Raw genomic sequence first — 15,397 nt, forward strand, 5'->3', positions numbered from 1 at the left:
CAAACCCACTGGAAAACAAAACAAAGCACAAAAAACCTCCACCTCTAAATTAGAGTTATGGTCATTTGAACCTGTCACTAATGCCTCCACATTGCAGTTGTGTTTTTCCAACTTGCTTTTCAAGGATAAGTAAGTTTTTAAGATGAACTTAGAGGAGGGTCAGCAAACTTGAGTGAGTTTTAGTACTGAATACCTCATCTTACTCAGAAGAATTTGAAAGACTGATGTTGTCTTTACTAAGGTCCCAGGATCCACTTCACAGGATACTTGAGTAAAACTTTCAGTTCACCTAGGATATGTAAGAGTAATGATCACCTAGGATGTGTAAGAGTAATGATTCCTAAACTTGGTATCCTCAAGTGGTTCACCTAGGATATGTAAGAGTAATGATTCCTAAACTTGGTGTCCTCAGGTAGTTCACCTAGGATATGTGACAGTAATGATTCCTAAACTTGGTGTCCTCAGGTGGTTCACCTAGGATATGTAAGAATAATGATTCCTAAACTTGGTGTCCTCAGGTAGTTCACCTAGGATATGTGACAGTAATGATTCCTAAACTTGGTGTCCTCAGGTGGTTCACCTAGGATATGTAAGAGTAATGATTCCTAAACTTGGTGTCCTCAGGTGGTTCACCTAGGATATGTAAGAGTAATGATTCCTAAACTTGGTGTCCTCAGGTAGTTCACCTAGGATATGTGACAGTAATGATTCCTAAACTTGGTGTCCTCAGGTAGTTCACCTAGGATATGTGACAGTAATGATTCCTAAACTTGGTGTCCTCAGGTATAATCTCTGCCACACATCTGTCCTTTCTCCCACTACCTTCTTATTCCATGAGCTGGGATGCCAAATCCTTGCTGCTGCTGGTCTTACTCTCCTAACAAACACTTCTCCCTGCCATGCCAGTAATCCCAGTTGTACTTCTCATCAAACCCACGTATCCATTTATACCCTGCTTTGAATCCATTCTCCTGCATGCAGCACTGGGGGATTCTGATGGATGTATTGGTGCAGGTGTAATGAAGGATGGCATAATATGTGTCATGTAAGCCAGAGACCAGTGCTGCTGCTTGCTGTGACAAATAGCTTGTAATGGCTTGTTCGCTATCACTGCAACTTGTGAGTGCTATAGCTCAGTGTTCAGCCCTCCACACAGCTACACTGCTCCTTTACCCATTCCTCCCAGCTAGAATGATCCGTGTGTCCCTGTGATACCAGATCCTTACTTTCCTTGTGATAAGGTCACATCCAAAACCTGTGGAAGGTAGTAGAAATCTGCCTTTGTCTGTTGTTGTTCACATGCATACAAATGTTTCAGACACTTCAACCACTGAGGATCTTGCTGAGTAGTGTTACTCTAGGGTCCTGAGTGAGATTACTTTATTGTTCTGTTTACTTTGTTGTGTAGGAAGCCTGTAGGTTTTGGTTTCTGGAACCCAAATGAAGTTGAAAACATTTAGCACAAATTCCCCCTTCCTGTCCTACACTGACAAGTGTAGGTGTACATCCTCAAGCAGTCTCTTGACGATGTGCATATATATAGCACCCTGGCTTAAAGCCTTGCAGAGCTGCTATGCAGAGAGATGGTTACTGCTGTATGTTGTGGCGTTAGTGGAGGTGATATATGGTGGCAGAGCTAAGGTATTTTGTAGTCTACTGTGTATTTTTGTCTTCAGGAATAAATAAACAAAATTCTTTCCCAAGAAGTGAACAAATAATTTTAGTCTGATTTAAGCATTACTTTGTCCTGTATGTTACTCAAGATTGACAATATCTTCTTAGCAAGAGAGCACAGAGTGTGAAATACAGATCTGAAATAGGCTGTAGACCACTTGGATGCAGTTTCACACTTGGGAAGCATTTATTATCTGATGCTTATAACAAAGATGTGAACAATGTGAGAAGACAAGATGTATTTTGTGGGCTGAAAAGTAGCTAATGTAATGATAGCCTTTTAGATAAGATTTGTGGCTGCTTCCAGCGTGAAGTTTTGTCTGCTAGCTGCTGAAGGGAAAAAATAAAGATCAACAGTTGCACTGAAATTTCTTGTCAGTACTCAGCTTTAATGCCAAAGACAACGGAAGGTGATGTGGGAGGGAAACTGACATGGTGGAGTAGCATGAGGACAGTGAGTCAAAGACTACAGTGGTGAGGAGGACTGGTTTGTAGCTGCGTGTAGTGTAGCATCTTTCATTTAACCTATAAATACATAGAAGCCAATATGAACTAAAAATCATCTTGAAGGCCACAGGAATCTTCTTGTTCTCAGGAAACTTAGCAAGTCAACATAAAACCTGAGGCTCTCCATGGTCTTGAGTTGCTGAGGGACTTTGGAATATTAATAGATGTCTTTCATTGGGGTAGGACTTTGCGGCAATTAAAAGAACATCACTGCTGGAAGAAGCCCAGTGGATCATCTGTACCTTCTGCATGGGGCCTTGTCTATAAAGGTAAGTTTGGGGCTTGGGGCTCTTAAGTTTAAAAAAAAAAAAAAAAAAAACAAAGCAGAAAAAAACATAATAGGTGCCTTGTTCAGCATCTGTTAAGTTTTTACCAGCTATGTTGTGCAGCCTAAGGCCCCAATTTACCTTTACAGATGAGGTCCATGCAAGAACATAGGTAATCTGACTATGGCCTTGTCCTGACAGTGATGTCTTAAAGTCTTCTCAAGAAAGGAACTTTAGGAAGATGGGGAGGGGGAAATAAATCTGCTGCAGCTTAGGGTGTTTGGAAGGCACATAACATTAACTGGTAAGTATGATTTCCATTTTGCTTCATTGAAATAGAGAGGCTACAGTAATTTAAGCAATTAATAGGTTTCAAATCAGCAAAATGTTTGGGTGTTTTTTTAACTGTATGAATACATTTGTGTGATTTGGGTTATTTTGGGTTTGTATGTTTGTTTTTACTATAGGAGTGAAGATCAGCAGCCTGCTTGGTAAAAGGGGGAGCTTGGAGAAACTTCAGAGCTATTGGGAAGTGGGATCTTTCTTGGGGGCCAGTATGTTGGCTAATGACCACATGAGAGTGATCCAGGCTTCAGAAAAGCTGTTTAAGCTGAAGGCACCAGCATGGTAAGTTGAAAAACAAGATCATGTACATGACTGTGTTGAAATGTGAGAGTCTTCAGCTTTCACATTCAGTATCATATTTAGTTGACAGGAGGTTGGTTTGTTTTTTTTTTAAACAGATATTGCTGTCTGTGTATTGTTTTACTGCACTTTTATCCAGACAAGGAGCTTGTTCTTACTCAGGGACAAGCCTAACATGGATCTTCAATTTGATGTTTGGGAAAGGCAAATCCACCTTTGGCTCTAGGCTTTTCTGAGGGTGAGGGAGGAGTTACTTGTAAGCACCATGCTCCAGTGATTACATTGCTGAAGAGAAGTGGTATTGGCTTACAGTTTTAGTCATAAGTGCCTATGAGTTCTGGGGATGCAAACAGCTTGGATTGAGAAGCATGGATATACCTTGGAATACTGTGGTGGTTATTGCACATACCAGTCATTTTAGTGACTGGGATGTGAATGTGCTGTATGGGGCCAAGCTGCATCTCATGATTGAGAAGAATGCAGATTGAGGCTGAGTTAACAAAAGGGTTAGCAATCTAGAGCTAAAAATGACCCTGTGGACTCAATAGCTGTTATGCAAAGGCCAAGAGAGATGTGCTCTGAAAGGAAGCAATTAAGGACCAGCCACTAATTAAGGTCTGGGCTCCTGTTAGCTGGGGAGAACCAAGACTCCTTTCTGATGAAACAAGTTGTCACTGACAATTGAAAGAGTGCATATGTTGCAGCCTGTGTATTTTTGACTTTTTTATAAAGGCTAGAAAGTGTCTCCAGAAGCTGCTCAGAGAGAAATTAAGGCCCCTTTCCAACCCAGACTATTCTATAAAGATCACCTAGTTCTGATCCCTTGCCGTGGGCAGGGAACATCTTCTACTTAGATGAGATTGCTCAAAGCTTCATCCAGCCTAGCTTTGAACACTTCCAGGGATGTATATATGTGTGCTAAAATAGGTCAATGTAGAAGTTTGGTATTTCCATAAGATGGGAAACTGTCAAAATTAAGAACTCTCAAATTTCTGACCAAATATTCTGTTCACAGGGTATTTATCTTTGTGATTTTCTATTTTTAATAAGTGCATGTTTTGCTGAGAAGCTGGATGGCACTGTCTGGAAGTCTCTGTTCAGAGTTTTCTGGAGTTTATGAATGCCTGATTGTCAGGATTTTATGTACCAGTGCCTGTGGGGTTTAGGTCTGTAGATTAAACTCTGAAAATACAGCACACTCATTTGTGCTTCAGGGAGGATTTCTTCTGTGAGCAATTCCTTCTTAGTCTGTTTCCTGCTGTTCATCAGGGCCCAGCTGGGGCAAAGGGGAGTTTTTAAGCCAGATATTCCCATGCTTTAAGAAGGATGATTTGAAAGTGCACAACTAAAGGCCCTCTTGAGTTTACATTATACCTTCTCCTTATAAGCCTGGAAACAAATTTTGCATGAGCAGTTTAATTGTGATAAGGTAATAGCTGGGATAAATCCACTGTAAGCATGTAGATCTCATTTGCTGTGGTAGTCATAAAAATTGTGTGAGATGATGTTTACAACTTGGCTTTCTCTTGGCATTTCTGCAAAAATGTTATGAGGAGCTCCATAAATCAGCCCCAGAAATTTGAACAGCAGAGAAAGGCATGAGCTGTGTTTAGGGGAAACATTCAGCGCTGCTGTTGTGCTTTCTTATCAGTGCCAAAAGGCTGCTTAGCATAGCTCTTGTCGTATTTAGAGGATAATCAGTTCCAGAAGTGTCACGTTTTGGAACTCTGTGTTAAGCAATACAAAAGACAGAACAAGGTAACAACTTAAACTGGTGAATTTCTCGCTTGGTGCTGGTCATTACTGAAACAAGTTTGAGGTGGGCTCAGCTTGGTCCATAGGTGAAGAATTTAGCTGTTGCTTGAAGCTTTCATTGTTTAGGATACTCCACTATATGGGGTCAGGAATTGAAAGAGGAAGGAGCATCCCAGCACTCATTTAGATTCCAGATTACTCATATAGCAGCTGTATCTAAGTGGGAATTGCTGTGATTTACAGCAGTCCTAGAGAGGCAACATCATATTGACTGCCTTGGTGTTGCAGTGTTTCAGTTGCAGTCTGTAAATGGTAACGCCTCTACCTTTAATCACCTTAAATGTGCTAAGTCCATATGCTTGAATGATCACAGGTACCTGAAGTCTATTGTAGAGACTATTTTGATACATCAGCATTTCAAGAAACTGACTACAGAGCAACATACAGCCAAACAGGAACTCGTGGACTTCTGGATGGACTTCCTTGTAGAAGCCACAAAGACAGATGTGTCTGTAGTTCGATTTCCAGTAAGTGGTGGGTTTATTGTTGGCTGCTGGGCTTTTAAAAGAAGTTGTGGCACGAAGGAAATGGACACAAACCAGACAATTAACTACTTATGCAGGCCAAACATACTTCATCTGGACCTTAGATTGGCTCAAATTGACTGCTAGTAGCTGCAAAAGGATTGCACGGTGTGTTCCACCTGAAAGTAACGAGGGAGAAAAGGCAAGGTGGAATTTTGCTGTTTGGTGTTTTCTGGAAATGGATATGCTTCTGAAGCAAAGCTTTGCAGTACATTCTAGGTGATACTACAGTAATTATATCATGCTTTGAAGAAAAAACTCTTTAATTTCAGTCTCTTTCTAGCTCAGCAGACTCTCCATAACATGCTACCACTTAATCCGGTTTAAAGTCAGCCCAAGCAGTTGGGAATCTGTTCTTCCAGCTACTAGACCATATATCTGAACAGCATTGCATTATGAGTGTGTGTACCAATGTACTCTTCTGAATTCTTTCAGCAACATTTTGCTGAAAAAAATTTTTTAGACACCCTGGTATTGTACAGAGTCCTGAAATCTTTGTTCCTATACATATTAACCATATACATCTGGGAAATAATGTCTAGGGTGTTCCTTTTTCAGTCAAGCAATAGCAAATACAGCTTTTTAACAGCAGTTACTGTTGCCTCCCAGATACTCACAGTATTGTACAGTTCTTTTGCCTTCTGCATATAGATGGGATAATAAAGCATAAGGAAGATAATAGTGTTGAACAGCAGTAGCCTGAGGTGATAAAGCAGAACCAGCATGAGACTCTCCAGGGAGTCTGATTCTCCTTCTCTGAGGAGAATGGATGTAAAGTTTTGCAGGGATGCTAGTAAGATTTTTTTTTTTCAGTCCTCTGGTAAAAGACAAGGCTGTGGGTTTTTTTAGTTTCTTGATGATGAAATGGTGCACTTGGATGATTAAAAGAAGCTCTGGCCCATAAAACTGCCCAAGTCGAATGGTTTGGGTTTTTATTAATAGGAACAAACTGAAACTGATTATGGCAATAGCATGAGTCAAAAGATGAGCCCAGTGACCACACAGTTCAATTGTGTGGCATAAGAAACTATTCTGATGTTGCAGGCAGACATAAACAGTCTCATATAGTACAAAAGTTGTTTGTGCCCATTCAGAAGTGAAACCACACCATTAAGCAAGTCAACAAAGTGACTTTCTTTTCCTTACCTTCTCTCAGATTCTTGCAAATAATTTATCCCAATATATATTTTTTTCAGAACTCCTTATTGTGCATTGTTCTTGGAGCTTGAAATTAAGAACTTTGTTATCCATCATTACTAGCTTAACTGTCAGTTACTCTCTTACCTGGAAGTATCAGTGTCGTGATGCTGGGCTCCCCAGTTCAAGAGAGACAGGGACCTGCTGGGAAGAGTCCAGCAGAGAGCCACAGGGATGATTAGGGGACTTCAGCATCTCCCTTACAAAGAGAGAGACTGAGAGAGAGACCTGGGGCTGTTTATCTGGAGGAGTCTGATCAGGAATCTGATCAATGTCTGTAGATATCTGAGGGGTTGGTGTCAAGTGGATGGGGCCAATCTTTTTTTCGGTGGTGCACAGTAAAATTACAGGGAATAATGGATGGAAACTGGAACACAGAAGGTTTCACCTCAACAGGAGGAGAAGCTTCTTTACAGTGGGGATGACAGAGTGCTGGAACAGGCTGCCCAGAGGGGTTATGGAGTCTCCTTCTCTGGAGCCTTTCAAGCTCTGCCTGGATGCATTCCTGTGCAGACTGCCCTAGAGTATCATGCTTTGGTGGGGGGATTGAACTTGATGATCTCTGGAGGTCTCTTCCAAAGTGTAAGGTTCTGTGATTCTGTGATCTATTTTCAAACTTCAAGGAAGGAAATGACACAGCATGTGGCTAACTTGTTATAGGCTAAAGACCCCAATTAGAGAGATAGGCTAAATCAGCTTGTAGAAAGTCTAAGTGTCTGAAGATGCCAAGTGACACATTGGTCATAAATGCTGTGGCACTTTTGCAGATGTAGCTTTCTACTTCCTCCAGTGTGTCTGTGTGCTCACTGTGGGAGATGATGTGGCTTAGATTTGACTCTAAGCCATGGCTTCTTCCAAGACTTTCTGCTTGGGTGTTTATGTATTGTGATTTTTTTTAGTAGGTGCAGACCACATTGCCCCAGCTCATCATTATTTCCTAAGGCTGCTATTTGAACTCCAAAGAATTTCAAGTGAGAAATTCTGTAGCTTGGATACTTTGAAGATAGTGTTTGCTTTGAGCTTTTATGGGAGAGGGAAGGGCAGAAGAAAGGGAGGAGATAAACATCTTTAATATAGACCTATCTTATAAATGTCAGCCTACTAAACTAGCCCAGTACCTCTGATGTTACCCTTCATTCTCTTTCTCCTTGCCTTTTCAGCTGTGGTATGGCTACAGAAATAGTTGTAACTTTGTGAACTCCTGTGTGTTTTGTACTAACTCTTACATTTTTCTTCCTGCAAGGTTTTAATATTAGAACCAACAAAAATCTATCAACCCTCATATCTCTCCATCAACAGTGAAGCTGAGGAGAAGACTGTATCTATCTGGCATGTCCTACCTGATGACAAGGTATGCCATCATCTTCTTGTACTTACTTTCAAATTTAAGTTCTCTGTGGTACTTAAGGTGTATAATATGCAAACAGTTGCATCTAATGATGGATTCTGCAAAGAAGAAAAGTTATTTAGTACACACAGGGGGATGCTGTGGTTGTAAGCTGCCATGCATCTGTTTTGTTTGGTTTTTTTTCAATATAACATGAGATCTGGACAGGCTGGAGAGCTGGGTGAAGGCAAACCTCATGAAGTTCAGTAAGGAGAAGTGCAGGGTTCTGAACATGAGGAGGAATAATAGAAGACAGGGGTTGCCGTGTTGGATAGCAGCTCTGTGGAGAAAGACCTTGGAGCCCTGGTGGACAGCAAGTTTTCCATGGGACAGCAATGTGAGCTTGTGCTCAAGAAGGCAAATGGTATCCTGAAGGGCATCAAAAAAAGTGTGTCCAGGTCTAGGGAGTTTCTTCTGCCACTCTGCTCTGCCCTGGTGAGGACACACCTGGGAGTACTGTGTCCAGTTTTGGGTTGCCCAGACAGACAGGGACCTGCTGGAGACAGTCCAGCAGAGAACCATGAGAATGATTTGGAGACTTGAGCATCTCCCCTATGAAGAGAAACTAGGAGACCTGGGCTGTTCAGTTTGGAGAAGATGGAGAGAGATCTGATCAGTGTCTATAAATATGTGAGAGGTGGGTGTCAAATGGATGGGGCCAATCTCTTTTTGATGGTACACCATAAAAAAACAAGGAGCAACAGCTACAAACTTGAATACAGAAGGTTTCACCTCAACATAAGGAGAAACTTTCCAGAGAGGGTAACAGAGCACTTGAACAGGCTGTCCAGAGAGATTGTGGAGTCTCCTTCTCTGGAGACTTTCCAAACCTGCCTGGATGCATTCCTGTGTGGACTACCCAAGGTAATCCTGCTTTTGGCTGGGATAGTTGGACTTAAGGATCTCTGGAGGTCCCTTCTAACATCTGACATTCTGTGATTCATAATTTTTCCCTTATGTTTGTCTTGTTGTTCAATAGATCTTTTATCTCTAATTTCTAAAACTAACTTGCTTCACCTTTCAGGTTGTTTTAAACCAGTGTATAATATACAAGTCTGTTGCTTAAGATCTGAGTGATTTGCAACAGAGTATCCTACAAATGAGGTAGCATAAAATTGCATTTACAAACAGAACTGTCTTCTTCCTGTACTTGCAGTCTTCCTTGTCAGCTGTGGTACATAGATCCTTTACTATGAAATTAATAGAGGGTAGTGTCTTAAAACAGAATCAATCAAAAGCCAAAGAACTGTCTTGTGGAAGGATGGATAGATAGACAGGTGCTCCAAAGGTCTGGAAAATGCTGGGAAGTCCTTAAGTCAAGATGTGAGGTAGCCAAATGTATTTAGAAAGGCACCTAAAAAATCTGGACCTGCAAGGGGAGAGGAAAACCTACAATGATTATTGCATTCTGGGATGCTTAGGAAGCAAAATCTTGATAAAGTGAAGACAGGGAGGATGTCGTAGAACCTCAGAGAAGAACAGGAGCACAGAAATGAGGAGAGTATGTGAAGAGTGAGTTGAAGTCAAGTCAGCTGGAGGCACTGCAGTGAACGTCTCGATTTGTGCTGGACAGTATGATCTGTAAGAACTAGCAGTTAAGTCTCCTCTGGAAGCATTTTATTTCCCTGCAGGACAGGACAGTGAAGATCTGCTGTTTGGGTAATCCATCTGTCAGCTTTTGTACTTCTAGTTCCTGAAAGGAGAAGCATTTTTGCATGTAGAGTATATGAGGGTGATCTGTTTAGAATTTGTTCTGAGTTCACGAGATGTCAGTGGACAGTGGCTGAAGTAGCCTACCTAGAACACAAACTGAAACCTTAGTCTAGCCCAGTGAATTTCTGCTTTAGTGGTTTATTCTGACTGATGTTTTTCCAAGTAGCCTGAGCCTCTGAGAATACTATAAAAAAGTTCCTTGCACAAACCCAAAATTTACCATGCAGTAAATCACAATTTGTCAGTACCACTCTTTTTGTACTCAGTTTAGTCTCCCCAGAAACTGCTTGGACATCCATGGGGTTTGTGTTTTGATTATGGTTTTTTTTTTCTTTTAGGCTAGACTTTTTTGCATTTGTATGAAATTCACCTCCAAACAGTACTCTTCATTCTCTTATGTGGCTTATGAGTAGCATAAGAAAAAACATATGACTAGAAGGAATTTTCTGGGCTATTGAATCATCATAGAGTTGTAGGTTGGAAGGGACCTTAGAGATCATCTACTCCAACATCCCCACCTTGGGCAGGGAACTAGACTCAACTGCTTAAGGCCTTATCCATACCTCTTGCAGAAACTCTTAGCATACGATGTTTGAATACTGGTGCAGGTTTCACAGGTGACTATTTGTGCTGGAAAGTAGTTTGAGAATGCTATTGCAGCCCTGGAAGAGCCTAGAGTTGAATGCTGCTGCTGAGTAGAAGACTCTTTTAAGTCTTCTGGCTTTCAGTATGCATTTGTCTGTTGCTATTTCATAGTCATTTGTTCTTTTGCCACAAAGTGTTTATGTTCAATGATTCCTTTCTCTCACTGGGGTCCACTTCACAATATTTTTAAGGAAAACCCTAACATCTCTTGTTGTTTTGGCATTTATTTTAGTTTATTTAAGGCAAAACAAGTAGGCTTGGTGTGCTACGGCCATACATGGTCTCTCATTGCCATTTACAGTGAGGGTGTTGAGACACCGGAACAGGCTGCCCAGGGAGGTTGTGGATGCTCCTTCCCTGGAGGTGTTCAAGGCCAGGTTGGATGAGACCTTGAGCAATCTCTTCTAGTGGGAGGTGTCTCTGCTTATGGTGGGGGGTTGGAACTGCATGATCCTTGAGGTTCCTCCAACCTAAACCATTCTATGATTCTGTCATTTTTGTGGCCCTTCTCTGAACCCACTCCATCAGGTCCATGTCCTTCCTATATTGAGGGCTCTAGACCTGGACACAGTACTGCAGGTGAAGTCATAGAATCAACCAGGTTGGAAGAGACCTCCAAGATCAGCCAGTCCAACCTATCACCCAGCTCTGTCCAGTCAACCAGACCATGGCACTAAGTGCCTCATCCAGGCTTTTCTTGAACACCTTCCAGGACGGCAACTCCACCACCTCCCTGGGCAGCCCATTCCAATGGCAATCACTCTCTCTATGAAGAACTTCCTCCTAACATCCAGCCTAGACCTTCCCCAGCACAACTTGAGAGTGTGTCCCTTTGTTCTGTTGCTGGTTGCCTGGGAGAAGGAACTGACTCCCACCTGGCTGCAGCCTCCCCTCAGGTAGTTGTAGTCTCATCAGAGCAGAGCCAAGTGGTGGAATCACCTCTCTGGATCTGCTGGTAATGCATCTTGCGATGCAGCCCAGGATTTGATTTGCCCCCTGGGCTGCAAGCTTGCACTGTTTGTTCATGTCCAGCTACTAGTTTTGCCCTGGCCAGAATACTTATTGTGGTGAGCTTATTCAGTAGCTTGGGATCTGATTGATGCTCATTTCAGGCATCCTTTCCTTGTGAGCCATAATGCCAAGCAAAAGAATGCCGTGGGAAATTTGGTAGTTGCCCCTTCAGCTGTACAATTAGAGTCTGCAGCTGCAAGTTTGTCAGGATCATTAGGATCCATCAGAAGTCTTACAGAGAGAAAAGGGTCTAGAAGAATTTGGAACCACTAGGTTCCTTTTCAGTTGAACAGAAGTTGAACAGTATTTGCTTTTTGATAAGAGATTTTGTGAAGGAAATGGATACATTTATCTGTCAGAAAGGCTCTTTGATCCTTACTAGACTGAAAACATGCATTTTAGGGACTGGTTAAGAAGCAAAGGCCACCTATCCCTACTGCTAGGGTGGGTTAGGCAGCTGAGTTTGCAAACTTCAGCTACCCAATTTCAGTCTACCTGCCGTAGGTCTGTCAGAGCTTTACTAGCTCACGCTTCAGATTTCAGTTTAATTTGGCTCAAATTCTGATTCTGCTGATTTTCAAAGTTGCAGTCAGTGCTCTGAGAGTAGGAATTGTGAGCTACAGAGTGCACGAACTTGCTTTCATGCACAAAGAAACTGAATTTCCATTTCAAATCCAAACTGGGACTCGGTGGAGCCTGCAGCCAGCAATTCCGTGATAAATAGGCGTACGACAGCCAGTGCCAGGATAAATAATACAGCCTCTGCTGTGGCTTACTTTTTTTAGTAGCATATCTTAGCATTTATGCCTTTCATAATATCAAGTTTAACCTGATCAAATCAGTATATTATTTTGTGGAATGCACATTACCTTTGCCTTGCAGCCCTCTAATTTTAACAGCTCTTTCTGCGAGGGGAATGCGGTGGAGCTGTGTGCAAATTCGAAGCAGAACAACTTGTCTCTGGTTTGCATTGGATTCTGAATCCATTTTGAGCTTTGGTTTGGGTGATTGTAGGGTTTTGTTGGTGGTTTTCTTTTTTTTTCTTCCCTAACTGAAGAACAGATGCTTGAGCGTGTCCAGAGAAGGGCGACGAGGCTGGGGAGAGGCCTTGAGCACAGCCCTACGAGGAGAGGCTGAGGGAGCTGGGATTGGTTAGCCTGGAGAAGAGGAGGCTCAGGGGTGACCTTATTGCTGTCTACAACTACCTGAGGGGAGGTTGTGGCCAGGGGGAGGTTGCTCTCTTCTCTCAGGTGGCCAGCACCAGAACGAGAGGACACAGCCTCAGGCTGTGCCAGGGGAAATTTAGGCTGGAGGTGAGGAGAAAGTTCTTCCCTGAGAGAGTCATTGGACACTGGAATGGGCTGCCCGGGGAGGTGGTGGAGTTGCTGTCCCTGGAGCTGTTGAAGGCAGGATTGGACGTGGCACTTGGTGCCATGGTCTGGCCTTGAGCTCTGTGGTAAAGGGTTGGACTTGATGATCTGTGAGGTCTCTTCCAACCCTGATGATACTGTGATACTGTGTGATACTGTGGTAACAGATGCTGAGTTTGGATAGTGTGCCTGATATATTTACTCCAGTGTGTTCAAAACTTGGCTAGACCATCAGGGATGTAGCTTTTATATTAGGAATGTTAAAAGGATGGAATGGTTTTCTTCAGGGAAAAGCATATTGCCATTGGAATGGGCTGCCCAGGGAGGTGGTGGAGTTGCTGTCCCTGGAGGTGTTCAAGGAAAGCCTGGATAAGGCACTTAGTGCCATGCTGTGGTTGATTGGCTAGGGCTGGGTGCTAGGTTGGACTGGCTGATCTTGGAGGTCTCTTCCAAGCTGGTTGATGCTGTGATTCTGTGGTTCTTTTGTACTATTTGATTTGTGTGGTCAGTAAAAGCTGTGTGAATCTGTGAGAGATTAGTTGCGCACAGACGACAGGCAAAACCTGCAATACTTATGCTGCTTATGCTTCCTGAGCATTTCTGCCTGTCAAGATAGATCTTTTAACTTGTTTAGATTTTAGATTATTCCCAGAATTGGACAAGGACTGACAGCTAAGCTCCAAAGAGAGTTTCCAAGTGTGGAAAATTGGAAAATGGCAGAGTTTTATTCTGGGGGAGGGGAGGAATAAAAGATAGTGCAGGTACACCCTCCTTATTAGCAGAAGAATTGAGTTGGCTCTCTTTTTCTTCATGCAGGACAACCAGGCAACTTGGATAGTAGCTTTTAAAACACTTCATACTAGCCGCAGCTGGTACCTCTATGTCAAGGTGCAATCCCACCTTTTCTTACTCTGAGGCTATTCTCTTGTTCCTATGCCCCACTGGAGAAACTCTTCTTCCCCCCCCTCCCCAACTTGATGCTGGAGTGGTACTGAAGTTACCATTTTTAATCCTAAAACAGTGTGAAGCTTGGGCTTCAAGAGACATTTTTGGTTTTGGTACATTGCATTAGGCATTTGACATTAGCATCTCAACTTCTAACACGATTTGAAGAGGAAGGAAAGAATTACAGGGGAGGAGAAAATTGATGTAGCAAGGCTTGTGGAGAGCTGTTACAGTTGGGAGAATAATTTCCTCTATTTCCTGCACATTGTGCAACTTTTTGGCAGCATATCTGTTCTGCCTTCTATTCATGAACTGTTTTGTAAGCTACACATTTTCATGTCTTCTTTCAGAGGACATTGGGTTGTGTTTATGTTTGACACCATGTCCCTACACTATAAATCACTGCTCAGCAAGACATACCTCTGTGCCTTTTAATTGCTCAGGTGTAAATGAAATGCCAAATAAAATTCAGCTCTAGAAAGCAGAGATGCTTTCAATATGTTGCTGATTATGGTGGCACCCCAAGGGTGCCAGGACTTTGAGGTGGTGTAGTTCCACCTTTTCCTGAAAGGAGAATGTTTTCATTAGAATATACAAAAGGCTTCTGTTTCCTGCAGTAAAATTTTATTAGACCATAAACATAGAGCAATATGACTGTCTACAGAGAGGACTCAGTTCTGCTGAATGTGTGACATGTAAATGTAAAAGACCTGAAAATAAACCAGGCTGTTTTCATAGGGTGGCTTCTTTCTTCCAGCTGTGTTTATTACTCCCAAAGCTCTTAGGAGTTTTGGTGCATTCTTACTGCTCTCTTCTCGATTCCAAGGGACATAGTTGCCTTTTTGTTCTTTTGGATGCTTGGCCTTCAGATTTGCTCATTGCCTGGGCAAGTCCTCCTGCTTCTCAAGAACTTCTGGCTTTATAGCATCAGATTTCCCATTTGGAGCTCTCTTCAGCTGGTCTTCCCACACATGAGGGCATTGAGCATACAGATCCAGGAGACAGAATTCCCCCTTGCCCTCACTTTTCAAAGGGTTGTGCTGATCCCAAGTTCATCACCCAGACCAGGCTATGCTGGCAGCCCTTCTGATCTGCTGCTTTGCATACTCTCTGAAATAGTATATTGTTTGCAGACATAAGAAAAGAGCCAAAACTTCCATCTATAACTTCTGTTGCTTTGGGTTTGGATGAGAAATAAAAAAAAATCCCTGAAAATGGATGTGAAAAGGTCCTAGGCTGTTGTAATGCAAGTTTAAGAGGGACAGGGATCTGCTGGAGAGGGTCCAGCGGAGGGCTACGAGGATGATTAGAGGACTGGAGGGCATGGCTGATGAGGAGAGGCTGAGGGACCTGGGGCTTTTCAGTCTGGAGAAGAGAAAACTGAGAGGGGGTTTAATAAATGTTTATGAACACCTGAGAGCTGGGTGTTGGGAGGGACACAGGCTCTTCTCACTTGCTCCCTGTGATAGGACAAGGAGCAATGGGTGTAAGTTGCAGTGCAAGAGGTTCCACCTCAACACAAGGGAGAACTTCTTTACTGTAAGGGTCACAGAGCACTGGAACAGACTCCCCAGAGAGGTTGTGGAGTCTCCTTCTCTGAAGACTTTCAAAGCCTGTCTGGATGTGTTCCTCTGTGATCTGTGCTAGATTGTGTGGTCCTGCTCTGGCAGGGAGGTTGGACTTGATGATCTCCTTGGG

General features: G+C 42.7%; 1 protein-coding gene across 3 annotated transcripts in view; it reads left to right on the forward strand.

Annotated features, from left to right (window-relative positions):
- MAP3K5 (mitogen-activated protein kinase kinase kinase 5) overlaps nucleotides 1-15,397 on the forward strand; it is a 126,263-nt gene that overhangs the window by 68,112 nt on the left and 42,754 nt on the right. For all 3 annotated transcript variants that reach the window (XM_064169113.1, XM_064169115.1, XM_064169114.1), the window contains 3 exons: nucleotides 2,915-3,074; nucleotides 5,221-5,374; nucleotides 7,872-7,979. In XM_064169113.1, the coding sequence (XP_064025183.1) occupies nucleotides 2,915-3,074; nucleotides 5,221-5,374; nucleotides 7,872-7,979 (422 nt within the window). The remainder of the gene's footprint in view (nucleotides 1-2,914; nucleotides 3,075-5,220; nucleotides 5,375-7,871; nucleotides 7,980-15,397) is intronic.

The sequence above is a fragment of the Pogoniulus pusillus genome, chromosome 31 (genome assembly GCF_015220805.1).
Source record: "Pogoniulus pusillus isolate bPogPus1 chromosome 31, bPogPus1.pri, whole genome shotgun sequence".
Taxonomy (NCBI): Eukaryota; Metazoa; Chordata; class Aves; order Piciformes; family Lybiidae; genus Pogoniulus; species Pogoniulus pusillus.